We start from the raw sequence: 27,768 nt of genomic DNA, 5'->3' as shown, positions 1-27,768 counted from the left end.
AGAACACTGAAGTGGGCAAACTTCTGCCTGGCTGTCAGTAGGTCACTGTCGCATGATGTGGTGACGGGGAACTTGTGCGTCCGGAAGAAAAGTCAGGAACTAACTGTAAACTAGCAGGTAAGTGAAATGAAATAGAAGCGTTTGCTTCGACAAAAGTACATGCATTAAATCTGTCGTGTTAGGGCCACATTAGCTGAGTGTAACACCGAGCTATTCAAAGTGTTAAAGGCAAGTGGACTGACTGACGTTAGCAAGGCAAGCTAGCAGGTGAATGCTATGGCTGTAGCTAGCAGTTAGCAGTAGCTCCCACTTGTTGCCGCATGATAGTTAAGTTTGACAAGAGGAACTTGTGTTTTTGTGTGTTTTGCGTCATAACACATGATTGTTATTGTTACTAAAGCGTGGAACATGGTTAGTAACACAACGCGTACTTTTTGCCCTTAGACACATCGGAGCATCGTGTAGTACAAGCTGTTGTCACTTCCAGACAGAAGTTTAACCTTTATTTGCTTAGCTCTAATTTGCAAACCTCTAATCTGGTTAGGCTTTAAAAATAAATAAATAATACAAATATTTAATTGAACTACTCCACTACCATTCTAAGTCAAGCTGAAATAACAGTAAAACAGGCCTAACAAACATTGACAGTTGTCAGTACTGCAAAGATGAACATGTATAAACATGCATTGATGATTTACGACTAAAAACAACAGTTAAGAGCATTTGTCTTTGGATATTTATGTCAGGATTTCAGTGTTCACATATTTACTGTAATCGTTTAACCCAATGCAAGGAGGTAAATTTGCACTGGTGAAATTTTTAAAGATAATAAAAGTTTACCCTATTTAAATATATAAGTTGTGTGACAAGAGCAAATTTGTGCATATTATCACATTTATGGCTGTTTATATTACATCTCATATAATTTTGAAGATCAAACATTTCCAAGAGATACACATTTAATAAATTAACCAATATTTCATTTTGTACATCTTATTTAACAATTCTCTAAAGGAAGCACATTTATTTGGTGACCCGAAATACATCTGTGGATCGTGATCCAGTCTCTTCTTGGAATGGCTGATTTAGGCTATAGTCTTGTCTCCAGAGTTAAAGGCTTCAGCTCATGTTTTTATTTCTGGTGAAAGACAATTTCAGATCTGTGGACCTTTCATTGAAAAAGAAAAGGAAAGAAAACACTCACCTGAGTTGTTGCATTTTAGGATCATGTGACTCACGGTCTCTGGTTCAAGAGGCGCCATTCACACACTGTAAACACAAATTATAGTTTTTCTGAATTTTGCAATGATGCCGTTGTATTTGGCTTCTGATATTAATGATTTATTGTGATTTAAATCTACAGGTTTTGAGCCTCGTGCCAGCGATGGGGGACATGAAGACCCCAGACTTTGATGATTTGCTGGCAGCTTTTGATATTCCTGACATTGATGCCAAAGAGGCCATCCAGTCTAGTCCAGACGAAGATCGGGATGATGTGGGAACTGATGCACCTGGGAGAGAGAGGGGGTCTCCCTCATGCTTTCCCTGCTCTCCTGCCTCAGGCAGTGACCGTCCTGTGGTCAGCGTTATTGTGAAGAACGCCATATGTTCTGAGTCTTTTGACGAGGAGGGGAAGTCAGTAGGTGATAAAACAGATTGTCAAAGCAGCTTTAGTGATCTAACCTCAGAACTCGATCTCAAACCGACTTCTGATGCTGCTGTGGAATCCCAGATAGCCAATGGGTTTGAAGCATCTGCTCCCGGGAATCGTGCTGCTTGGTCACCATTGAGATCCACCCTGAATGATAATGAGAGTGATGACTATAAAAGAGCTGAGGTTGGATCGATCCAGCATACACCAGATGTCATGAGCAGTTTGAAGCCCCTCCTCTTTCCCCAGTCTCTGACCAGTACTGGTCACAACTCCTCAAATCCTCCCCCTCCACACTCTGTAAACTCTCCAGTCTCTCCTTACTCCCTTCAGAAAGAAGAAGTTTGTCTCCGTGGTGATCCACGGTCCTCTCCTGTACCACAAAATGGGAGTATTAAAGTGGGAATTAATCATGCATTGCAATCAGATGATGTTGACTCTGAACCAGACTTGGGGAGTCCACTGGTGATCCAGGAGAGCCCAGAATCTCCAGTGTCATCCCCTCCCAAATTTAAAGTTCAGTCTAAGCTGCTTGGGTCTCTGAAAAGCAATTTGTCTGACATTTCTCGTCCGCCTCATCTGTCTTTATCTCTGGCAGCTGCAAAACTTAAACCCACTCTGGAGGACAAAGGGCAACCTACCACCTCCAGTTCTCCTTCAGCAGGTCCTCAGCCACAGAGCCCCAAGGAATGCCTTCCATCTATTATCACAGGCTCTGCATCACCCCAAGAAGAGAAATATCCAGAGCATGTGATTGATGAGAGGGACTCGCCTGAGAGCCCACCGCCCAGTGAGATGGGTCTTGTGGTCCCCACCAGGAGCAGCAGCCATGATTTAGGCAAGACACCAGGTCTAGTGGAAAACCACACAGACATTCATCCCAGAGAGGGAGTCAAGGATAGTGAGCTTAGCAGAGCGGACAGACCAGGTCACACTGAAGAGCTGAGTGAAAAGATGGCTGGAGGTGGAGAAAAGTTAAAAGAGGAGATCAGTGGTGCTGCTACATCATCCGAGGAAACTGTGTTTGCTAATGCAGCAGAGACAGATTCCTCCCAACTGCGTCCTCTCAAAGTTAAAATCAAAATGCCTACAGGCAGCATCACTAGAACTGTAACTGGTTTGTCACCAATTAGAAATGCAAGAACCACTTCCAGGGCTGTGGATAGTTCAAAACCTTCACCAGAACATCATAACACAAAATCCATGAGGGAGTTAACTCAGCATTCTCAGTTGCCTGTAGTAACAATGCACCAGGATGCTTGTCCTGCACCACCAGAGAGTGTCAGTTCATCAAAACAGAAATCTGCAGTGGAAAGCAAACCTAAAATTTCCTCCACAGCTGTCAACATCACCAAAACTGCAGCCCTGCCCTCTGTCTCCTCCTCGAGAGTCAGCTCAGGTGGGATCAACCTGTGCAGTCTGGGCCAGAAGATTCAAAAGAGTGGGATGTCTGTTTCTTCTCCTTCACCGCTGCTCCCAAGTGGTAACAGACCAGCATCCATAGTCAACAACACTGGGGCCATCATATCCAAAAGTCAAACAAGTCTGGTAGAAGCTTTCAACAAAATTCTTAACAGCAAGAACCTGCTGCCCAGTTATAAACCAGACCTGAGCTCACCTCTTCCTGCAGAGTGGGGCATTCCTCTGCCTGCACAGGTAAGATGCCATTGTGTATAGTCCTGCAATAAATCAGATTAGCTACATAAATGTTTTTCAGCAACTATATTAGTATCTGAGAAATCATTTTAGTTAATTTTCTAAAATGGGTTATAAATTTATGGATCCCAGCTTCTCAAATTTGTCTTTTTCATGTATGATGTTTAACTGACAAGTTTTAAGATTTGTCAGATTTTTTAAATATTGCAGACCAATTTGAACCCCCCCCCCCCCCCCCCCCATATATTTGCAGTCCTAAATGTTTAAAATCCTGCCAAACTTTCTACAGTTTGATCAAACTCTATCTTATAATTACGTTTAGCTTGACAAAGCGTTTCAACTTTATGAAAGATAGAATTTGGGATGAGCCAATCAGACATTCAGTATTGATATCAGTCTGATACCAGTCACCAAAATCACTGGATCAGATTTTGGTTAAGGAAAAATGAAAAATCTGATACAACCCCGAAACCTTGAATATCATTTAAATGGCTTATTAAACACAGGATGTTAACAGAGATGAATGAATGTAAGAGCGGAATGCAGTGACCGTGTGAGCTTTGTCGACTTATCTTTGACAAAAAGCAAAACAGACGAGTGTTATGTAGATACTCAAGGCTGTGATATCGATATCAAACACGAATAAGTGGTATCAATTTTTTTTTTTTTTTTAATTAATCAAAGTATTTGGATGTCTTGCAGGGTTACCGTTGTTTGGAGTGTGGTGATGCCTTTGCCCTGGAGCAGAGTTTGGCCCGACACTATGATAGACGCTCACTGAGGATCGAAGTGACTTGTAACCACTGTGCCAAGCGCTTGGCATTTTTCAACAAATGTAGCCTGCTTTTACACGCCAGAGAGCACAAGGAGAAAGGACTGATCATGCAGTGTTCACACCTGGTCATGAAAACTGTACCTGTGGAGCAGATGATCAGTCAGCAGGAACCCACGGCACTTGGTCAGTGAGAATTGGTTTGTGATTTTCAGGAAGTGATTCCTATGTGTGGTTATATTCCCCTTTGTATATTCCTTGTTGATTTCGCAACTGTGCTGTTTCTCTTTCCTGTCATCCTCTTCAGCGTCTTCAGCGTCTTCAGCATCTTCAGCATCTTCAGTATCCTCTTCAGTGCCAGTGACCCAAACCCCAAAACTGCAGTCACACAAAGCAGTAACTAAGAAGAAAGCAGACGAAGTGCAGTACACAGGCAATAAATGCCCTGAGTGTCAGGCTCAGTTTGGCAGCAAAGAAGAGGTAGCTGAGCATTTTCAAGAAATCAAACAAGGAGACACTACGGTGAGTGTGTACTTTAGGACCATTTCTAGCATAAACACTGACCTTGTCATGACTAGTAGTCCTCATAAGTCCCCTTTACATTAGTGCTTCACCACATGCATTTACACCTGGTATTAACATGCATCTCCCGTGTCCACATTAAGGTCTGATTGCTATCCAATCACAATCATCCCCCTAACATCACCTCCCCCTCTGCGCTGCCATATCAACAACAACAACAATTAGCATGTGAAGTCGCACTATTGTATGGACTCCTCATTTCTTTTCGAAGCAGTGGAAGAAGTCGTCTTTGACGAGTGGAAAACCCGATTGGAAGCAGAGAGACTGTGCATGTTAGCTGTGCTCAGAGCCACCAAGTACCTCCACTCACGTAGTTGTTAAGGGTGGAGCATAGACGCATCACATTTACTCTTTTGTTTAATATGGTCACAATACGTCTCCAATTACCTCCAGAAGTGGTTTTGTGGCTCGGATAACAATCCGTCCTCGGTTATATTTACACCTGAACACGTGGTCAGGAAAACACATTTTAACACCAGGTGTAAAGGGGGCCAAAGAGACCAAAAGCTGGTCCTTGTGAGGCAGAACGTCATTTCTGAGGAACTGGTTAAGTTTAGGACAAAGATTTGAATTATGGTTATGGTTAGTGCTATTGCGTTAGATTTAGATAGGCTGTCCAAAATTGTTAAAAGTCAATACAGTGTCCTAAGAAGATCAGCTGCACAAACCTTTGTGTGAGGGAGTTTTGATTTGTTTTTCCACTGATATAATAAATTCTACCTAATTCCCTCTTTTGTCCTCTACTCTTCTGTCTGTTTTCCTCCAGCCATGTACAGAGTGTTCTCCTCCCATGCTCCTGCCCAACAACTGCAGTGCAGCAGCTCATCGACGCATCCACCAAAGTTGCTCACCACACGTGTGCCCAGAGTGTGGGGGCACAGCCAAGCAGTCGCTTTTTCAAACACATTTAGACAAGACTTGTTTGCATTTTGCCCGCCGCATCGGATACAGGTGTGACCTCTCACCACCTGGTTGTCTTGTGAAACTCTGCTCCCGACTGTGCATCATTTCACTGTTTTTTTTATCCTCTCTTTGCAGATGTTTCAGTTGCCTGGTGGTGTTTGGTGGACTGAACTCTGTGAAGTCCCACATCCAGCAGGCTCATTGTGATATGTTTCACAAATGCCCCAGCTGTCCTATGGCTTTCAAATCTGCCCCCAGCATACAGGACCACATCGCTGCCCAACATTCCACCGTCACTGAAGGACAGGCAACGTACTGCATACACACAAACACCCACACAGATTTAAAGCTGGGTCTTTTCACATCAAAGTAAATGTCTTGACAATGAAATTGAGCTGTTTTTTTTATTCTTTTACAGGTTGATTTATAAATGTGTCATGTGTGACACAGTTTTTACCCACAAGCCCCTGCTGTATGTCCACTTTGACACCCATTTAACCAATCAGAAGGTGCATGTGTTTAAATGCCCCAAGTGCACCAAGCTGTTTTCTCAAAGGAATTCTCTACTAGACCATTTAAAGGTATATCCTGAGTATATCTACATTCTTATACATTTACGTTCTCCGTCTTTTGTACCCCCTTAAGTGTTTTACCCCCGACTCCTCTGTTCCCCAGACCCACAAGGCTGTCGCATTGAAAGAAGACTCGCCTACACCTCCACCTGCTTCATCCTATTTAAAGCCCTCAGTGAAGTTGGAAAGCTCAGATGGGGATGAACAGATGAGTGAAGAGAAAGAAGAAAAAGTAAAAAAAGGGAGGATGAAGACCCCCTCAGGATGGAAGTGTGTACCTTGCCATGCACGCTACACAGAGAAGGAAGACTACATTAACCACATGGCCGAACAGCATGGCAAAGTAATTTGAGTGAATTTGTTTTGTTTCCGGAAGCATTCCTAAATGATTTGATGTATTCATAGACTTGTGTGTGCTCATGTTGTGTAGACGCTGAAGAAATTCCCTTGCAACAAATGTGAGAGCTCCTTCACCACGACCTCGAGTATGCGACGTCACATTAGAGACAAACACAAAATCATGAATCGTGGTTTCCGCTGCCAGTGAGTATTCGATGAGGATGAATTTCAACTTGTATAACATGGTTATTACCTCTTTTGATTACACTTGCAGTAGCCTACAGTAACTCTGTAGATAGACTCTGTGCATATTTGGTTTCGAAATAAAATGTAGTGATGTTAATATCCTACCCAGTAAAAATATTCAGATTATATTCTGATTCAGAAACTCTGTATGTATCTGTTGCCGTGTCTGCTGAAACCAAAACATCCCCAGTTTCCTGAAAAGCAAGAATAAGCACTTAAATCAAAAATTCACATGTGTATGTGTGTGCTTGTGCAGGTTCTGTACTGAGGGTAAGAAAATGTTCAACAGCAGAGCGTTACTGGAGAGGCATGTTCAGCTGAGACACAGCCTGAGCTCTGTGAGCGAGGACAAACCAATGGTAAGCTATTGATTTTCTTAGTAAGTTATGAAGAATGTATTATTGCGCTTGTGATTAACACCAAACGTTTTGTTTCTGGTCACAGGGAGGCAGAGATGAGGCTGACAGCTCCTCAGAACAGGACAGTAGTTTGGGGGCTCAACGGAGACGGAGAAGAACTGTGAAGATTGAGCATAGTGAGGAGTCCACAGATGGGATGACTCCTGTGAAGAAATTACGGTCCTCTTCCTCTGCACCATACTCGCAGCCCGACTCTGGATTTCGCTGTGTCCACTGTGGCTTTGCCACAGAGGACCAGACTTTGTTCCTGGAGCACATCAGCCAGCACAAACGAGGAGGGACAGAAGGTGGTGGTCTGCAGTGTCTACAGTGTGGCGCCTGCTTTACGTCAAATTCCTCGTTGTCACGCCATCGCTTTATCACCCACAAAATGAAAGATACAGCCAGTGACAACCTCAGCACGCGCCCAGCACCCTCCCCTGGTAACAGCAGGAACCATGATGATAAAAATCATCAGGATTGTTCTGCACCACTGTCTCCCTCCTCTCAGCCCTCCATAGCTCAAGGGAAGGAAGAGGAGGACACTCTGGCCTGTGAGGTTTGTGGTAAACATTTTGAAAAGGCATCAGATCTGAATACACACTTTAGAACTCATGGCATGGCTTTTATCATTGCAAGGAATGCAAGGAAAACTACTTAAAATGGCAGATAAAAGGGCAAGGTCTGTGAAGGTAGAAGATAAAAGATAACCAAGCTGCAGTGATTCATATCCAGAACTGATGTGACTCGCAAACGGAAATTTGGTCGTCAATTCCAATTTTCAAACCAGATTTGTGTCTGATTTATGAATCCATGCAGCTTTTTGCCTTTGGCAAATTAAAAAAAAAATCATTAAGTGTAGCTCTCTAGTGCAGTGTATCCCAACCCTGGTCATCAGGGAACACTTATGTTGCTCCAACACACCTGATTCAGATGATCAGCTCGTCAACAAGCTCTGCAGAAGCCTGGTAACGAGCTGTTCATCTGAATCAGGTGTGTTGGAGCTGGGCAACATCTAAAACATGCAGGGCAGTGTTTCCTGAGGACCGGGGTTGGGATACACTGCTCTAGAAGTGTAGTTAAACTTACCAAGCTTCCAATTCCATTTATTTTCTTCTTCCATTTTCGCACATGGTGGATCCGTAAAGGCACATCTTATATGACCTTCCTCTTTAAAACAGAGTGAGCTCAAATATTTTTGATGATGCATGTAAAAAAAAGAAAAAAATGTATTTGTGTGAATGCATGCTTTTCAAAATGGCAGTCGTGAGACTTGAGACATCAAACCTGACCTCTAATGAATCAGACTGAGCAGTGTCGCTGGTAATCTGAATATAGCCCAAAGTAAATATGCCTTAATTTATTGCCAACATCTCTTTAAAATGTTTGTGAGCACACTAATGCAACCAAAGATACTTTTATGTGAATGAAAAACAATAAACAAGCAAATGTGATTGTTGCTGAGTGACCAGCGTTAACCTTCAAACATACAGGATGGAATGATACTTTTCTGTTGAGTAATGAAACGAGTCATATCGGAGCTGATTCACAGTCAGTGGATAGTTAGTAGATAGTTAGTTAGACGAGTTCACTACTGAGACCACATTCACATACAAGCAGAGAACTAACACCCTTGTTTTTTATTCAGTGAATGTCGATTGACTGCAATGGAAAGGGACTGTTTTTTTGTTTTGATGCTTTGATGCTACTGAGGAGATTGTCATATTCTCATCAAACGCCAGCCAAGGTGTTTATCTGTTAAATCACTGGTTTTTACACATTTTTAGAAAACCATTGTGGTGTTTGAGATTACGTGTGAACTATTAAAGGCTTCATTTAGATTACCAGGTTTAAGGGAAGAGAATCAGATTTTTAGTTCAGTTCATGTGACTCAGATCTGATTGTTTTTTTCCCCCCACAGCTGTGAGGAGAAAGAAAATTCCGATTTTTCAATTCATATTTGTGTCATTTCAGTATGTGGTCAGACACATATATGATACATGGCCAATGTGTCATTAAGGAGACTGGCCATACTAGAATCCATGCGGCTTTTTTGCACCGCAGAAGCGAGGCATAATCAAACAACTATGTGTCGTCCTCTCGGGGCTAAATCTCACTCACACATTTTTTGTGGTAGTATCCATTTCTGGATTATCTCTATGAGGATCAATAAAAGAACATCTTATTATTTTACATGTGTCCCACTTCATTACCTAGCGTTTTCTGTTGATGCATGCAAAAAGATATTTGAGCACATGCTTTTCTGGCCACACTGTGTAGTCATCACTAGTCATTTTGTGTAGCATAAAACAACAATTTAGATTCCCCAACTGCAGAGGCAGCCTTTGGCTGCCGTATGTTGTAGTGTGTTAATGAGATATGTAGGATATACATTTATTTATCATAAAGACTAACTTTGGACCTAATTAGCCTCTTAATTAGATCCCTTAGTATGAAATGTAATTCTTTTTTTCTTTTTTTTTCCTGTGCAATGGATGAGAGCAATAATGTCTGTTATGAATAACCTTCAGGTACAGTAAATTTGTAAAGTTCAAAGTGAAAAGTTCAAAGTTCTGGAAGATGAAAATTGAACTTCAAACCTTTCCCTATGATTTGGAAAATTGTTGGCAATAATCTGATGTGTACACACATTTTGTTGTAAAACCTTTGAGTAAAAATTGCATTTTTGAATATAATTTACTGTATTTACATCAGAGTCCTCTAAGAAATGGAAGTCATTATTATTTTGGCTTTTTTCTATGTAGAAGTTTCCCGGTTTTTTATTTTCTTTACTGTATATACACGTGTGTTTGTGTGTGTGTGAGATTGTTCTTATTCTGTATGCTTTCCTGAAAACACGAAGACACGATGAACCATTTATTCCGAGTGATTATTCTTGCAGTCTTTGACATTGATCAGAAAAACAAACTTACAACTGATGTGCTGATGTTTTTGCTTGCAGTGTTGGGATGCTTTTCTTTGTTTAATGGCACCATTGTTACAGCTGTTTGTTTCTTACATGCTTCTATTTTTACAGATTTCATTCCTGAGATAATATCCATGCATCAATATCACTGAGATTAAAAAAAGAGAAAGACCCTACACACTCTGTCACACTCCTATTTTGCCTTGAGGATACAATTTCTTACCAAATGTTGTTTTCTGTCTCCAAATTTACCATTTATTTTAATCACACATCGTCTTCTGTGGGCACAGTATCACATGCCCAGACAGTATATACCTCTTCATTCAACTAAAATATACTTTATGTGAAATGTAAAACAACAGAAAGTTTCAAAAGTGAACTTGATAAATACGGAAATTTAAGAATAACAATAACCCGTCTATGAGAAATGGGTTAATCACAAATAGATTAACTTGAAGAATTACACAGTGTCACCAATAGTCTGTCATAGATAATATAGAAATATATATATATATATATATATGTAAAAATAGAAATAATGCTATATCAATGTGAGTGCTTATCTAAAGTTGCTGCAGGTTCTACCACTCAATTATCTGGTGACTCTGGTCTCACAGCAGCAGGACCACCATGAGGAAGAAGAGAAGGGGCTTCATGAAAGCTGTGGTCCCCTCCACACCCAGTGATGGCGCTCCTGGACAAGAGAGGGTGAAAGGAAGACTGAATGCAAAGGCTTCTTTCATGAAATCCTTTACAATTATCATGAACGATGGCATTTTACATTCACACATTTACAGAGCAGTGTTAGTTAAAGATGTATGTCTGAACTGAGCAGGTGAGGCAGAAGAAACACATGGTGCAAGTAAAGTGAGACCGCTTCATACAGCAGTACTAAGACCTGGAAAAAAACTAAACCGGGATGTGCAGTAGGACATGTATTTCAGTCATGATCACCATTTTGGCTTCTTGTGAACTTGGTCTTGAAATAATGAAAATCCAAGCACAATAGCAACTGCTGCTGTTTCTTTCACAGTGCAGCTCCAAATCACTTTCCTGGATGCATATCAACAACCATCCACTCTCACAATCACACCTAGAGTCAATCTAATGTGTCCAATTTACCAAATCCCCACATCTGCAGGTTTATGGACTGTGGGAGGAGACCAACCCACACACTGGTGAGAACATACAAACTCCATGCAGAAAGGCCCTTGTTCCAACTGGTTACTTGCTGCAAAGGCCCGCACTGGCACTTCAATTCACATAAAATATGCTTTTCGTCTGCTCCCAAGGAAGTGGATAAAAATATTTTTATATACTTATACCACAATCAAGAAAAAGCATTATTTGACCCAGTTGTTGAAGTCGTTTGTTTATGTTGCCCTTCACTGCTTTTTAAAACCTGATCAAATCACACTGCTTGATTTCTAATGAAGCTGTTCGGAGAAACCTGTAATGATAGGAATAATCTGTGAAGTTAATTTGTCTTGTTAGGCAAGTCAAATCAATTTTATTGATATAGCCCAACATCACAAACACACTTTGCCTTGTGTGTGACACCTTAGACCCTCACATCGAGTACATAAAGACATGCAATAGGTGTCGCATGTATGGAAACAAGTTCAGCAGATTAGCAAAAATTGCATAGTATCCTTGGTCTATGTGCGACACCCTGTTGCATACAGAGTCATAAATATTACAGTCGCTTTACTATTTTTCTGTAAATCAAGGTTTAATAAAACAAAAAGGAAAACCCATGACTTCAATGGGGCTTATAAATGAAGTGCATGACACCTGGCTGATGGCTCCTTCTAACTCTCATAGAGAGAGTTTTTGAATACATGCATACATCCTCTCACCTGAAGTGCCAGTCTTTAGGGTTCGCTCAGGAGGCCCGGTCAGAGCCTCTTCTAAAGCGGCTAGTTGCTCATCACTCAGCGCTCTTTGCTGTTCGTCAGTTACCATGGCAGCATTTCCAGGACCAAGCTCCATGAGCTGTTCAACAGAGAAAGTCTGGGGGGGGGGGGGGGGACAGAGGCACAGCTCAGAGGTAAGCAATATAGCAAAGTATACACTACATGCAAATTGTCCTCCACTCAAAACCTTACTCAGGTTACCATATATGCCATTCTGGAAGTGAGCAGCATTTCTCTGATAACAAAAGTTGACTTACAGCCATGGTTTTGGGTGGTATGAGTGGGATAGCAGTTTCCCTGATAAATGAAAAGACAGACGCACGTAGAGACTTCCACTCTTCTGGATCTAACCCAGCTGAGGATGACAGAAAACAACAGGTCAGCATATTGTAAGAGGCTACTGAGCAAAGGCACAGCACAAGTAAAGCTGCCGTTACACATCTGAGGATTGTCTAGTAGAGTCTGATTTCCTGCAGCTCACCAATGTTGTTGCCACTCTCACACACTTGCACTTCAGTCCAGTTTTTGGGCGTCCCGAACAAAGACACAAGACGAAGTTTCAAATGCTTTGTCACCACGGAGGGGCACTTAATGTCATTAATCAAGCCCACAGCATCCCTGTGACACACACACACACACACACACACGCGATCATTATATTATAATATACAGCAATGTTGTGACAATTCCATTTCAGTTTGAAGTGTAAATATAAGATGAATTCTGGAGAAAACACTCAGAGTGTGCGAATTACAGCCAAGGCTGCTCAGTGTTTCCAGAAATATGTGAAATATGTTCCCTGTTAGGGCCACACAGTGGTGTAGTGGTTAGCACTCTCGCCTTGCAGCGAGAAGACCCGGGTTCGAGCCCTGGTTGGAACAAGGGCTTTTCTGCATGGAGTTTGCATGTTCTCCCCGTGTGTGTGTGGGTTCTCTCCGGGTTCTCCGGACTTCCTCCCACAGTCCAAAAACATGCAATGTGGGGATTAGGTAAATTGGACACTCTAAATTGACCATAGGAGTGAGTGTGAGAGTGAATGGTTGTTCGTCTCTATCTGTGTGTGGCCCTGCGATGGACTGGCGAACTGTCCAGGGTGTACCCTGCCTATCGCCCGATGTAGCTGAGATTGGCACAGCGACCCTCTGGTGGAGGATAAAGTGGTAGATGATGACTGACTGATGTTCCCTGTTACACTTTGTCTGCTAACAGGAATACATATTTAATATAACCTTTTCTCTAATATAATATAATGTATTATGTTTGTATCACAAACCTGAAAGCTTCCTCGTCAAGCTGTCTGATCTCGCTGGTGTTGAGGCCACACAGGAACTGGTTCAGTGTGACGATCTCTGTAACCCCCAGCCGCTGTGCAGTCAGGTTGTCATTTTTAGCAATGGCCTTCCACACTGACACCACCTGTGGGGAGAGCTCGTCCTGATTAGGGCCCAAAAAAGCAAAGCAAAGCAAAAGCAAAAGCAAATGTGTAAATGTCATGAGCAGCACATGAGGCTGTTTCTGTTCCTCACCTGTGACGCATTCCAGCCACAGTTGACAGTGTCTTTGATAGTGTCCAGAGTCAAAGGACAAGTCTCCAGGTCTTCGTCAGAGAAGCCCTTGATTATACATCCTATCTGCTCCACTACAGCCTCAGTCCATTGTGACACTGGGCCGAACGCCTGCAGAAGCATGTAATAAGTTAACACCTTTAAACTAAAACAAAACAATTACAACACATACAAATGGTGTTAGCCTAAATGGAGCAAACATTCTGAAAGTAGAAGGGAAGAGGATGGTGCACTTTATTTTTCTAAGTCAATAGTACCTGAATTGCTTTTTTGGTTAGCACAGCGAGTTGGTTCTCATTGAAGTCAGGGATGGCACCAAGTATTTCTACAATAGCAAGGAAGGTTTCATTTGACATTTTGTCCAGCTGTGCCGCTGTCCAGTAGACATTGTTCTTTCCCAGTACCCTGACCGTCATCACAGTGGGTACATTGTCCGTGGTGATGTTAGCTGAGAGAAACAGTGGGAAAGAAACACAGAGCATATGAGGAATAAGCACACTCTCAATCCATGAATAGAAAAAGAAATGTACTCACCTGTTCTCCTACATGCTGCATGTGATGTCATGGCCGTGACCAGAGTGAACAGTTTCTTTTTCAGTGTATGAGGGGTGTTGGCCATGCGCAGCATCACAAAAAAGAGGACGTCCTTCATCCAAGGCTGACAGAAAAAGAGATATAGAAGATACATGTATGAACCATGGCCCTACCTAGTAGAGAGATAAACACGTTGTTGATTTGAGGAGCTAATGATTCATTGAATTAAAAAAAAAAATGTGGAAGATGTCATGAGCTGCATCCTTGTACATAAAACATGGGACAGAAATGAGAAACGATGCACACCTTATTTGGCAGAGAAGATATGGCATTCTCATCCAAAACAAGGAGAGGACCCAGTGCTTCCATTGTCTCTGCAGACCAATCAGATGGATCCCTGCAGGAGATTTAAAAATGTATTAGACACTTGCTCTTTCTGCCTTCCTCTGGGTGCAGTTACCACACGGAGGATGTCCTACCCATAAGTCTCCTTCATCAGCTGTTTCAGATCTGCTCGGTGTCTTTGAGGTATGTACTCGCATGAAGCCATGAGCTGCAGACTGGAGTTGACAACATTAGGGGACATGAGGCGCAGCTGGGAAGCAGACAGCTCACACACGAGTTGTCCAAGCTTGGACATATCCTCACCGGTCAGTGCTGACAAATTCCTTCCCTGTAAAAGTCCATAGTTTAGGCAGTTGTTTGTCAACAACAATTAATAGATGATTTTTAATTTAAGTGGCTAAATATATTAAAAAAAACATTATGGCAAGTCATCAAATGACCATGACGTGTCATCATTAATGAAGGAAACTTAAATGAAATACTATAGATTAAAGCCGGTCTATTCACTTTCATTAACAGGCCACAGACTCTGTTTATGTATTGTTTGTACCACACACTCTACCCCAATAGTGCAGCTTATTGCACTCTGGCAGCACCAAAAACAACTGAGTAGGTACATTATCATGCATGTGCATGTGCATGTGCATGTGCATGTGCATGTGCATGAACGTAGTATAACACTGAGTGCAGTTCCTCACATTCAGAAACTGCAATCAAAAATCGTATATGCCTTCTATCACCTTTAAGAATGATCAACAGATGAAACTGATTCATTCATCAAACATGTTTCTTTTGAACATGGCTGTTTCATCTATGCAAATCTATGTTTGTCTCTTGTGCTACAGAAATGGAGAGAAAAAGGAATCAGACACGTGTTGTGAACTGGGTTGCAATGGTTTGTTTGTCAACTGTAAAAAGAGAGGCTAGCAATTCAATGGGAATAAATGTTTTATGTGTATTCTCTCTGCACCATCAACACCAAAGCATTAAATGGTTGTATCCGTGTGTGTCAGTGTGTGTGTGTGTGTACATTTGCCAGACAGTCCAGAGCCTTCTGGAGGAGTGCGGGGCGAGACGGGGCACGAGGATGTAATAATGTCATGTTGGCCGCTTTCATCTTTCTGAGGAAGCTGGGACACACAGAGTTAGGCAAGTCCTTCACCTTGCGAGGCCTGCATGAGTAAATGAGACAAAAGATTGTGAGTTCATTTAAAAAAAAAAAAAGCATTAAAATAGAGAATAGAGAAAAGATGTTTGCTTACGGCAGGTAAAGAAGTAATATGAGAGGGATCTTATCCATTCTCTCCGCTGTCATGTTTTTGATAAAATCTTCTCTCCTTTTCTCTGCAGCAGCAAAAAACCTTAGAGCAGCACGCCCGGCCTGAAAAGATGAATTTGTTAGCAGCAGTTATACATCACACACTTCTTATGTACAGATAGATGTGCATGTATGAGCGTACGTACCTGTAATTTGGAGAGACAGTCTGGATTATCTGATAGGACCTTCATCATGTCCTGTGTGTCACTGTCAGCCATCTTCTCGTCACTAAAATCGCTTGAGTTTTGAAAGTAAAAAAAAGTGATTACATTCAATGAGGAGACCACTTCATTAATAACTGTCAAATGTCTAATGTTATAAACTAGAGACATATTTAAATAACCATATTCTTACGAGATCTACACGAAACAATGAAAATCACAGAACTACAGAGTGCAACATCCAAACCTGCAATTATTTGACAAAATGTGGGTCACAACTGCCTTGTAAAACATTTTTTTTTTTACAATATTTTGCAGAATAAGAAGGGGAACAAGTTCCAACCAAGTTTTGTGAAATTCAGTGCAACTTCACATTTCACCTTAGGGGGTGCTATAGAGCCCTGGTGCAACACATGGGTCCAAGCACTATGACAATATCGCATTTTTGCCAAGTTTCCAGAGTTTTTATGCATGTTAAGCACCTCAAAAATGACAGGAAAGCCACGGATATAACAATAAAAATAATCTGAAGGAAAACAATAGGTTCCTTGCACAACTTTTTAGCCAGGAGCCGTTCCGTTCGTGCTCGGGCCCTAATAAGGAAGTTAGCTGTCACTAATAACAGCTTTACAAGTTCAAACCAAGTTTCTTGGGCTTTCATTACCTTGGAACATATTTTACTTAGCTCGACAGGAATTAAAAAGAAAACGACAACAATTTATCCTTGTTCTTTTATTGCAGGATTTTGTCTGTTTCTTGGGTCTTTCACTGCTGCATCACTCACCTCAACTGACGACTGAACATCATCTTTGCCTGGCATACTGACTGAAGCAAAGAAAAAGAGACAGTTGTTTGTAAATAACCAGCAATAGTATGTAAGTGATATATCATGGAAGGGTGTTTGTTCTAGACTTAGAGATAAATATTCATAATGAATGTCAAAACTATAATGATAATTCAGAGTCAAAATGTTGAGTGCAGGTATTCACGGTTGTTACCTGTAAGTAAATCTTCTTTTTATTCTTCAAAGCGGTGAGATTGACTTTTTTCAAGATGCTTTGAGGAATCATCTGAAGCACAGAGTCCGGCAACTTCTCCACCATCTCTGAGGGATCCACACTCTCTCTCAGCTACAGAGAAACATGCACTTCAGTCCGGTTTACAGTAATGTTGACACAGGTTATTCAATATCAACTCTATGCTGCTTCCTTTGGATTTGTGCATCTCTTTTCCAAAGTTCAGTTAAAGTATGTGCTATTTTCTGCTGCTCTGTCCCATAAACGCCATGTAAAAAAGTCTTAACTGTTTGCCAAATGAGGCCAACCCGCATAAAAATATATTGAATAGCCACCAGGGGGCGATTGCAAAAAAGTGTTGAATTGTAAAAAAAAGAAAGGTGAAAACAAAACTTATTTTTACTTGAATAAACAAAACAGATCAGTGATTGTTCCACTGCTCTGTGTGTGTGTGTGTCCGACTCTCCGCCCACAGTAAATACAGTTAGCTGGATCTCGAATTGTGCTTTTTCTTCTCGTAAAGTATTTAGATCTATGACAGAAAGTCTGTAGATTTCTCTCTAGTCGCTTTTTTAAAAAATAAGGAAAAAAGTCACCGGGTGTCTGTAAAGTCGCTAAACATTCACATGGAAACGGCACAAACCGTTAACATAAACAAACAGACAGACATTATTTTCCTCTCTTTCCTCTGGCTTGGTTCATTCTGTCTCCTATTTCTGGTATTATATCTGTAATGTGTAAAACGTCTCTGTTTTCATCTTACAGTCCTGTCATATGTACTACAGCGTTTTGAGTCTCAGGTGGTTCCGTGTGGACGGAGATATTTCCTGAAACGATGCCGTCTTTACGGGGAGCGTTTTGAAAACGGCAAAGAAAAACATCGCTTACGCTTTGTGCCGTTTCCATTTGGACGTGGCCTAAGTTCATTTACAATGTCAGTAGACATTTTCCTGAAGAGTTAACTGTCACAATCGCTAGTTTCAGGTCTTCTTACGTGGAACATTTTGCCCTACAAAATTTTTGTAAATGATGTTGTATTTAGAGAAAACGGAAAATAAAACACGACACGCGAATTAGGACCTAGTATCATCCAGTAGGAGCCTGGTTTCAGGTGAACTTTCAGTTGAAAAACGTCAACATGGTGTCGGTCAAATTGCCATTCTCACTTCTTCAACATGGGATTCAGTTCAGATGCTTGTTGGTGACATCACTACCTGTTCCCACTTGCTCTCGCTTCACTCACCCCCTGCATCATGGCCATCAACTGCCCCTTTCTCAAGCACTTGGTGATGTTCATCAGAGTCGTCTGGTCAGCCAGGATTGCCTTGGCTTTGAGCCGCCTGAGCACACACAGTGGCATACATCTTGCAAATGGCTTGAGGTCCTTCAGCTCCTCATGGGTAATGTTTTTGCACTAAAGGAAAGCATATTTACACATGAGCATCGAAACTGAGGAGGAACACATGAGAGACAAGCTGCTAACCCTTCAGGCTCACCTTTTTGCCGCCCATCTTTTCCATAAATTGTTGGCAAATCGGACTCTTTGGAAATCTGTCATTGGATTGCAGATATTTGAGAATGGATGTTTTACCAGAGAACTCAGACAGGTTGGATGACAACATGGGAACTCCAGTGCCCAGCTCACACAGTTGCTGAGCAGTGCTGGACAATGATGTCACAGAGTCAGCATTCTTCAGCTTGAGTCAAGAAAGGATAAAAGTGTATCCATGATAATATGATCATTTACATTAAATTCAAGCAAGTGTGCCGAGTCCGTGGAGGCATAAGGTATTGTTTTGTATTGTGATTGAGTGACTGAAATTAATGTTGACCCAGGTAAACCCCCCAAAGCAGAACTGCACCTTAAACAACATAACAACAGTCTGACATTCAGGTGACATAGTGAGTATGTTCTTGTTTTTGGAAATATGAAAAATCCTGATTCTTTAACAAGATGAATAAGAAATCCAAAGAGCATTTTGGTAAAATTTTGGATGACATACTACCTTATGAAATTTTTGTCAAATTTTGGACAACATACTAAACTATGACATTTTTTCAGATTTTGAACGACATACTAAACTATGACAATGTGGTAACTTTTTGGACGCATACTAAGCTATGACAATTTTGTCAAATTTTGGACCACATACTAAACTATGACATTTTTTCAGATTTTGAACGACATACTAAACTATGACAATGTGGTAACTTTTTGGACGCATACTAAGCTATGACAATTTTGTCAAATTTTGGACCACATACTAAACTATGACATTTTTTCAGATTTTGAACGACATACTAAACTATGACAATGTGGTAACTTTTTGGACGCATACTAAGCTATGACAATTTTGTCAAATTTTGGACCACATACTAAACTATGACATTTTTTCAGATTTTGAACGACATACTAAACTATGACAATGTGGTAACTTTTTGGACGCATACTAAGCTATGACAATTTTGTCAAATTTTGGACGACATACTAAACTGACATTTTTTCAAATTTTGGACAACATACTAAACTATGACATTTTTTCAGATTTTGAACGACATACTAAACTATAACAATTTTGTCAAATTTTGGACCACATACTAAACTATGACATTTTTTCAAATTTTGGACCACATACTTAACTATGACATTTTTTTCAAATTTCGGACGACATACTAAACTATGACAATTTTGTCAAATTTTGACTGACATACTAAAACTATGACAATTTTGTCAAATATTGGATGACATACTAAAGTATGACTTTTTTCAAATTACGGACGACATACTAAACTGACATTTTTTCAAATTTCGGACGACATACTAAACTATGACATTTTTGTTGAATTTTGGGCGACATACTAAACTATGACATTTTGGTGACTTTTTGGACGACATACCAAACTATGACATTTTGGTGACTTTTTGGACGACATACTAAACTATGACATCTTTGTCAAATTTTGGACGAAATACTTAAGTACGACATTTTACTGTGAGAACTGAGTGGCATGGTGGTGTACTGGTTAGCAGGTCACAACTATGGTATGTCGTGAGAATATGCAGGGTTCAATCCTAAGTCTGGCGTATTTCTGTGTATAGTATGTATGGTTCCCATGCCTTACTAAACATTGTTTTTTCATGCTGTACTATACTAACATTTTGGTGTCTCAAAAATGTCAGGTTAAAACACAATCTGTTTTAGTAAGGGAAAACATATGAAATACACCACAGAAGATGCCAGAGTCGGAATCGAACCCAGCACTTTATTACAACAGCAACAATGGTGACAACAACTAACCACGACACCACAACGCCACTCTTGCCACATTAAAGTCAAATGTCCAAAATGACACCAAAATGTCATAGTATAGTATGTCGTCCAAAATCAGTCAAAAAAGTCATAGTATAGTATGTCGTCCAAAATGAGACCAAAAAGTCATAATAGTATGTCGTTCAAAATCTGTCAAAAAAGTCATAGTATAGTATGTCGTCCAAAATCAGTCATAGTATAGTCAGTCAGTCATCATCTACCGCTTTATCCTCCACCAGAGGGTCGCGGGGGTGCTGTGCCAATCTCAGCTACAGCGGGCGATAGGCGGGGTACACCCTGGACAGTTCGCCAGTCCATCGCAGGGCCACACACAGATAGAGACAAACAACCATTCACTCTCACACTCACGGTCAATTTAGAGTGTTCAATTTACCTATCCCCACATTGCATGTTTTTGGACTGTGGGAGGAAGCCGGAGAACCCAGAGAACCCACGCACACACGGGGAGAACATGCAAACTCCATGCAGAAAGGCCCTTGTTCCAACCGGGGCTCGAACCCGGGTCTTCTCGATGCAAGGCGAAAGTGCTAACCACTAAACCACCGTGTGGCCCGTCATAGTATAGCATGTCGTCCAAAATCGGTCAAAAAAGTCATAGTTTTGTATGTCGTCCAAAATCAGTCAAAAAAGTCATAGTATAGTATGTCGTGCAAAATCAGTCAAAAAATCATAGTATAGTATGTCGTCCAAAATGATACAATGAAGTCATACTATAGTATGTCGTCCAAAACGAGACCAAAAAGTCATAGTATAGTAAGTCGTCCAACACGAGACCAAAAAGTCATAGTATAGTATGTCGTCCAAAATGAGACCAAAAAGTCATAGTATAGTAAGTCGTCCAAAACGAGACCAAAAAGTCATAGTATAGTATGTCGTCCAAAATCGGTCAAAAAAGTCATAGTTTTGTATGTTGTCCAAAATCAGTCAAAAAAGTCATAGTATAGTATGTCGTCCAAAATGAGACAAAAAAGTCATACTATAGTATGTCGTCCATAATGAGAAAAAAAAGTCATACTATAGTATGTCGTCCAAAATGAGACCAAAAAGTCATAGTATGGTATGTCGTCCAAAATGAGACCAAAAAGTCATAGTATAGTATGTCGTCCAAAATCAGTCAAAAAAGTCATAGTATAGTATGTCGTGCAAAATGAGACCAAAAAGTCATAGTATAGTATGTCGTCCAAAATGAGACAAAAAAGTCATAGTATAGTATGTCGTCCAAAATGAGACCAAAAAGTCATGGTATAGTATGTCGTCCATAACGAGACCAAAATGTCATAGTATAGTATGTCGTCCAAAATGAGACCAAAAAGTCATAGTATAGTATGTCGTCCAAAATGAGACAAAAAAGTAATCGTATAGTATGTCGTCCAAAATCAGTCAATAAAGTCATAGTATACTATGTCGTCCAAAATGAGACCAAAAAGTCATAGTATAGTATGTCGTCCAAAACGAGACCAAAAAGTCATAGTATAGTATTTCGTCCAAAATGATACAATGAAGTCATACTATAGTATGTCGTCCAAAACGAGACCAAAAAGTCATAGTATAGTAAGTCGTCCAAAACGAGACCAAAAAGTCATAGTATAGTATGTCGTCCAAAATCAGTCAAAAAAGTCATAGTATAGTATGTCGTCCATAACGAGACCAAAATGTCATAGTATAGTATGTCGTCCAAAATGAGACCAAAAAGTCATAGTATAGTATGTCGTCCAAAATGAGACAAAAAAGTAATCGTATAGTATGTCGTCCAAAATCAGTCAATAAAGTCATAGTATACTATGTCGTCCAAAATGAGACCAAAAAGTCATAGTAAAGTATGTCGTCCAAAACGAGACCAAAAAGTCATAGTATAGTATTTCGTCCAAAATGATACAATGAAGTCATACTATAGTATGTCGTCCAAAACGAGACCAAAAAGTCATAGTATAGTAAGTCGTCCAAAACGAGACCAAAAAGTCATAGTATAGTACGTCGTCCAAAATCAGTCAAAAAAGTCATAGTATAGTATGTCGTGCAAAATGAGACCAAAAAGTCATAGTATAGTATGTCGTCCAAAACGAGACCAAAAAGTCATAGTATAGTATTTCGTCCAAAATGATACAATAAAGTCATAGTATAGTATGTCGTCCAAAACGAGACCAAAAAGTCATAGTATAGTAAGTCGTCCAAAACGAGACAAAAAAGTCATAGTATAGTATGTCGTCCAAAATGAGACCAAAAAGTCATGGTATAGTATGTCGTCCATAACGAGACCAAAATGTCATAGTATGGTATGTCGTCCAAAATCAGTCAAAAAAGTCATAGTATAGTATGTCGTGCAAAATGAGACCAAAAAGTCATAGTATAGTATGTCGTCCAAAATGAGACCAAAAAGTCATAGTATAGTATGTCGTCCAAAATGAGACCAAAAAGTCATGGTATAGTATGTCGTCCATAACGAGACCAAAATGTCATAGTATAGTATGTCGTCCAAAATGAGACCAAAAAGTCATGGTATAGTATGTCGTCCATAACGAGACCAAAATGTCATAGTATAGTATGTCGTCCAAAATGAGACCAAAAAGTCATAGTATAGTATGTCGTCCAAAATGAGACAAAAAAGTAATCGTATAGTATGTCGTCCAAAATCAGTCAATAAAGTCATAGTATACTATGTCGTCCAAAATGAGACCAAAAAGTCATAGTATAGTATGTCGTCCAAAACGAGACCAAAAAGTCATAGTATAGTATTTCGTCCAAAATGATACAATAAAGTCATAGTATAGTATGTCGTCCAAAATGAGACAAAAAAGTCATACTATAGTATGTCGTCCAAAATCAGTCAAAAAAGTCATAGTATGGTATCTCGTCCAAAATGAGACCAAAAAGTCATAGTATAGTATGTCGTCCAAAATGAGACAAAAAGTCATAGTATAGTATGTCGTCCAAAATGAGACAAAAAGTCATAGTATAGTATGTCGTCCAAAATGAGACAAAAAGTCATAGTACAGTATGTCGTCCAAAATGAGACAAAAAAGTCATAGTATAGTATGTCGTCCAAAATGAGACCAAAAAGTCATAGTATAGTATGTCGTCCAAAATGAGACCAAAAATGTCATAGTATAGTATGTCGTCCATAACGAGACCAAAAAGTCATAGTATAGTATGTCGTCCAAAATGAGTCAAAAAAGTCATAGTATAGTATGTCGTCCAAAATGAGACCAAAAAGTCATAGTATAGTATGTCGTCCAAAATGAGACCAAAAAGTCATAGTATAGTATGTCGTCCAAAATGTGACAAAAATGTAATAGTTAAATGACTAATTATAATTAAACAGTGCATCTGTATATAAAAGTTACTGTTAAAAAAGGACTATTGGTCCCCGAACATCTTCACATGTAAAAAAAAGTTTCAACACCCCGGTCTAAAAGCTTCAAGTTTTAATCGGCAGCAAAAAGCAGACACGATCAAAATTTCGCCGTGCAATTTTCTGGTTTTCAGGATACAGTCTTCAGTTTACTGACAGAGGAGTTTTTCATCAGATGTATCTTTTCGAGAAGAAATGTGCAATTGCACATCTAAAAAGAGAAAAAGAATGTTAAAGTTGTGATCTAAATAATCACCATACACAAAGACAATAGAGGCAGTGTTTTATTTGTTTTATAATGTATTTGTGTGTATGTGTGTGTGTGTCTCCCCACCATTTCATTTAAGTCAGCCATGGGGAATCGAGGGTCTCTGTCGGTGACTGACTTCAGGACATCAAAAAAAGTGGACAGGTTGGTAATGGGAAAGATGAATTTTTTGTCCCCTAGAAGAAAATCACTGATAGAGAAATGAGAGTGGAAACAGGAGTTGGTTAGTTAAAGCGATAAGTTGCCAAACACGCAGCTAGAAACCAGCCTGAGACGTGGGAGTGAGCTCTCACTGGAAATATGGCTGCCAGCATGTTTTAGCCTCTTTACTAAAGGATCATCTAATAAAATACATGCCTGCTTAAATGGCCACTCACCCAATAAATATGCAGTTTTTTTTAACTAATATCCAGAGATAAATGTATTGTTAAATGTGATAAATGATAAATGTGTTATTTGATCATCAGACAGTGGATTTGAGATACATGTCTCATTCCCCCCATGCCAGAGGAAGTTGGGATTGTAAAAAAATAATAAAATTGACAAAAAGTCGACGTCAAAGTCATTAAAAGTCAAATAAAAGCCCTACACTGCTCTTAACAGTGTAAAAGATCTGAAAAATCAAATAATAAAAAAAAAATCTGTATCAGAATGTGAATTAAACAAACAGCAGCATAATAATTTTAAGTTTATTCTTCATTTGACCAAGTGGGGGAAAAAATGCTTGAAACCACCCTTTATGTTATAGTCACGTTTGCTTTTTCTCCTTGTTAGACAACTTCTCTGTGAGCACAAAGAAGTTATTCATCACTGTTTCCCCCATCAGGAATTGTAATTGTGTTATTTTGCAACTTCTGTGTTTGAAATGCTTTGTTCAGATTCATGTCGTGACACAAATTTACCAAACAAGGCGGCAGCAGAGCAGCTGCTCCTGTGTTGTGGCGACACTGATTTTCAGATTCAGAAAAACGGTTGTCTGAATGTATTAGATATTGTTGACTTAAGCAGGAGTATATTTTTTATTATTATATTTATATTTTAATATAAGAATGGCCACAGCCTTCGGTACCAATGTCTTTGCACATTTCAACACTTTAACATATATATATATATATATTAGGTTATACACAGCTCACTTGTTTAGGTTCAATTACTTTTACAATTAAATTACAATGAATACTCTTTACTGTATATAGGAACTTATTTATTCAGGTATTGTACAGTGGACACAGAGGCAAATATTTTATTTTATATAATCTTTATTCTTTTTTGTTTAAATATAATTTTCGTAGTATTTTTTCTTAGTATTCACAGGCTGGTAATTGACAGTAGTAGCACACTTAAGAAAAACGGAACTATCCCTTTAAGCTGAGTCGGCAGCGAGGTTATAATAGTTTTGGTTTTTCATTAGTTTTATTAAGTTTTGACTTTTTGTCTTTAATTAGTTCGTTTTAATTCGTTTGCTGGTTTTTAGTTTTTGTAAATGCTTAATATTAGTGCAGGTGCAAGAATTTAAAAGGTGAAATGAGTATTGTGTGTCATAAAAACCCAGCAAAAGATGCCATTTTAAAAGTGTTTAAAAGCTCAATCTGAGGAAAAACATGACTAAAATAAAAAAAATAAAGGTTTGATTCACTGAGATGAACCAACTCAACCCAATTAACTACATAACAAATGCTATGTTTAACTTGCATAGCCTTATGTCCCACACTGTATAAAGAAATATTTAAAAACTTAATTATGAATGAATGAAAATGCTGTCTCAAAATTGCCAGCAGAGAAAAACATTAATAAACTTCATATGAACACAAAGATGAAAACTAAGCACATTTTCATCACTATTTTAGTTCATCTTTAGTTAGTTTTATAAACATGCTATTTATTTTCAGTTAGTTATTGTTTGTTCTTCTTTTTAAAAACAAACAAACAAAAAAACTCTATTTCAGTTTTTATTTCAGTTAACGAAAATGTTAGTTTTGGTTATCTTGTTACTTTCCGTTAACTATAATAACCTTGGTCGACAGATCACTTATTCACATGATTTTGCATTTTTATTTTTGGTCTCTTCAGGAAATGGACAGAGACACACACACACACACACACACACGTGCAGAATTACCTGATGTTCACATCAGGGCTTGGTAACTTCGGCAGCTCGAATCCTGTAACATAGCAACCCTCCATAATTTATATGTTAAAACATGCCTGTGGTAAACATTCGTTGTGACTCATTTTACAAAAGGCTCTCATAACACACACACACACACACACACACACACACACACTGAGGACTGGGGTTAGCTTTGTAGCTCTCTCTCTAACACACACACACACACACATGCAGACACTTTGCCAAATGTGAGCAGTTACAGTGTGTATGAGCTTCTTACCAAAGGTGACACAGGCCACGCAGAGTAGGAGGGAAAATGTTCCTCTTGTTGAAACCATGGTGCAAACACCTTTGTTTCTGTTGAACATGATGATATGATTAACACATTACAGGTGAGTCTCACACGGCTTTTAAGTTTTTTGCCTTTTTAAAAATGACGTCTCTTTCTTATTTCCCATGACATAAAAAGGTAATAGGACGCAAGGGTTTTCTTAATTATGTTTCCACTTGTTGCAGAACATGTCTCCTAGTGAACCACCTCCAGTTTTTTGAACAACATCCCCCTCTGAGGATCTGTGATCACACTGTCCTGGTTACCATCTCTGTTGCCTCTCCTGCAGGAGACTCTATGGACTTAACATGCTGTGAGAAATGTGTACACCGTGTACTGAGGCACCGTGAGCCTTGGATTTGCCATCCAAATGACTGTAAACATTTGCATATTCCTTTAATTTGTTTGCCTTGGATTTATTTTATTGTGTTCAATTATGACCAATGATGACCTTGGGTGGAGGAATAGACACTGATCTCTTTAATATCACAAAACTACTCATCAAAACTCAAAGTACTGCATCGCATTCCATATTTGTCGATTGTATATCGCGGAGAGCTATCACAAATTTTAAAATAAATAAAATCAACAGTACAAATAACTGTCTAAACATAAACACATAAATCCACTGAGGTCCCACAGTCTCAGTGCGTGCATCATGCATGTTTTAACGGTGTTAATGTTTTTACACAATTTCATAAAACTACCAAAACGCCACAGAGTACAAGAAGAGTACATACCTTAGTTCGTTTGTACTCACAGAGTCTGTGTCTCGCTCCTCGTCGATCAAAAACAAACCAATTAAAACTCAGTCTAAAATGGAGACAGACGTATTATTCCTGCACACTTCTCCTGATGTGCACTGGCTACTGACTAGTTAAAGCAGGTGAAGCCCACACCCTCACAGAGAGAGAAGGAGAGAGAGAGAGACAGGGACAGAGAGAGAGAGACAGGGAGAGAGAGGGATGGGGTTGTTTGATGAAGCAAACATTCATAGGTTTAATAAGTGTGCTGATACAGTGAGGTTTTTCTCTGAAATCTACCCCACATCGCTGTAAACCACTATCTATCTATCTATCTATCTATCTATCTATCTATCTATCTATCTATCTATCTGTCTGTATGTATGTATATATATACATATATATATATAACATGTTCAATCCTTGTTTATATTGTAAATATCAAGCCCATACTGTATATAATCTGGAAGCTGTCTATAATGTACATTGTTTTTCTAACTTTTTATAGTCGTATTGTGCATATCCAACAAAAACTGAAGTGAATTGTATGAAGCACCCACTGACTTGTTGTTGCACAACTCTCACAACATGGCTTATGATACTATGATACTCAACTCAATGAGAGGCAAAGAGTCAATTGTAAAGATGTGAGCAGATGGGGAAAAAATTCAGCTGGACACGTGGGGATAAGAGGAAGAGGAGACACAGTAAAGAGATGAAGGTGTTGGAGGCCAG

The 27,768-nt window shown here is 39.5% G+C and overlaps 2 protein-coding genes across 3 annotated transcripts; one reads left to right on the top strand and one right to left on the bottom strand.

Annotated features, from left to right (window-relative positions):
• znf687a (zinc finger protein 687a) lies at positions 1 to 10,221 on the top strand. 2 transcript variants are annotated; one of them, XM_058647532.1, is made up of 11 exons: positions 1 to 117; positions 1,364 to 3,307; positions 4,010 to 4,265; positions 4,396 to 4,601; positions 5,428 to 5,612; positions 5,700 to 5,876; positions 5,983 to 6,145; positions 6,240 to 6,479; positions 6,567 to 6,679; positions 6,978 to 7,080; positions 7,166 to 10,221. In XM_058647532.1, the coding sequence occupies exons 2-11, from the start codon at positions 1,385 to 1,387 to the stop codon at positions 7,778 to 7,780; spliced, it is 3,981 nt and encodes a 1,326-aa protein (XP_058503515.1). In that variant the 5' UTR covers positions 1 to 117; positions 1,364 to 1,384; the 3' UTR covers positions 7,781 to 10,221. The 2 variants fall into 2 exon arrangements, with proteins under 2 accessions (XP_058503515.1, XP_058503514.1); XM_058647531.1 differs by having other exon boundaries at positions 4,387 to 4,601.
• otoa (otoancorin) lies at positions 10,111 to 27,171 on the bottom strand. The gene is made up of 22 exons (XM_058647533.1): positions 27,031 to 27,171; positions 26,240 to 26,316; positions 25,969 to 26,011; positions 23,916 to 24,039; positions 23,721 to 23,792; positions 18,397 to 18,591; positions 18,144 to 18,314; positions 16,883 to 17,014; positions 16,669 to 16,709; positions 15,870 to 15,960; positions 15,668 to 15,786; positions 15,436 to 15,577; positions 14,540 to 14,733; positions 14,367 to 14,457; positions 14,061 to 14,184; positions 13,784 to 13,974; positions 13,488 to 13,637; positions 13,235 to 13,377; positions 12,443 to 12,579; positions 12,219 to 12,316; positions 11,905 to 12,058; positions 10,111 to 10,739 (listed from the first exon to the last, which is right to left on the bottom strand). Exons 2-22 carry the CDS (start codon positions 26,295 to 26,297, stop codon positions 10,657 to 10,659), a joined length of 2,553 nt encoding a protein of 850 aa, XP_058503516.1. The 5' UTR covers positions 26,298 to 26,316; positions 27,031 to 27,171; the 3' UTR covers positions 10,111 to 10,656.
• Between the last annotated feature and the right edge of the window lie 597 nt (positions 27,172 to 27,768).

Source organism: Solea solea, chromosome 13 (genome assembly GCF_958295425.1).
Source record: "Solea solea chromosome 13, fSolSol10.1, whole genome shotgun sequence".
Lineage (NCBI taxonomy): Eukaryota > Metazoa > Chordata > Actinopteri > Pleuronectiformes > Soleidae > Solea > Solea solea.
Note: the sequence above shows the minus strand (reverse complement) of the source record. Positions and strands in the feature narration are given on the sequence as shown.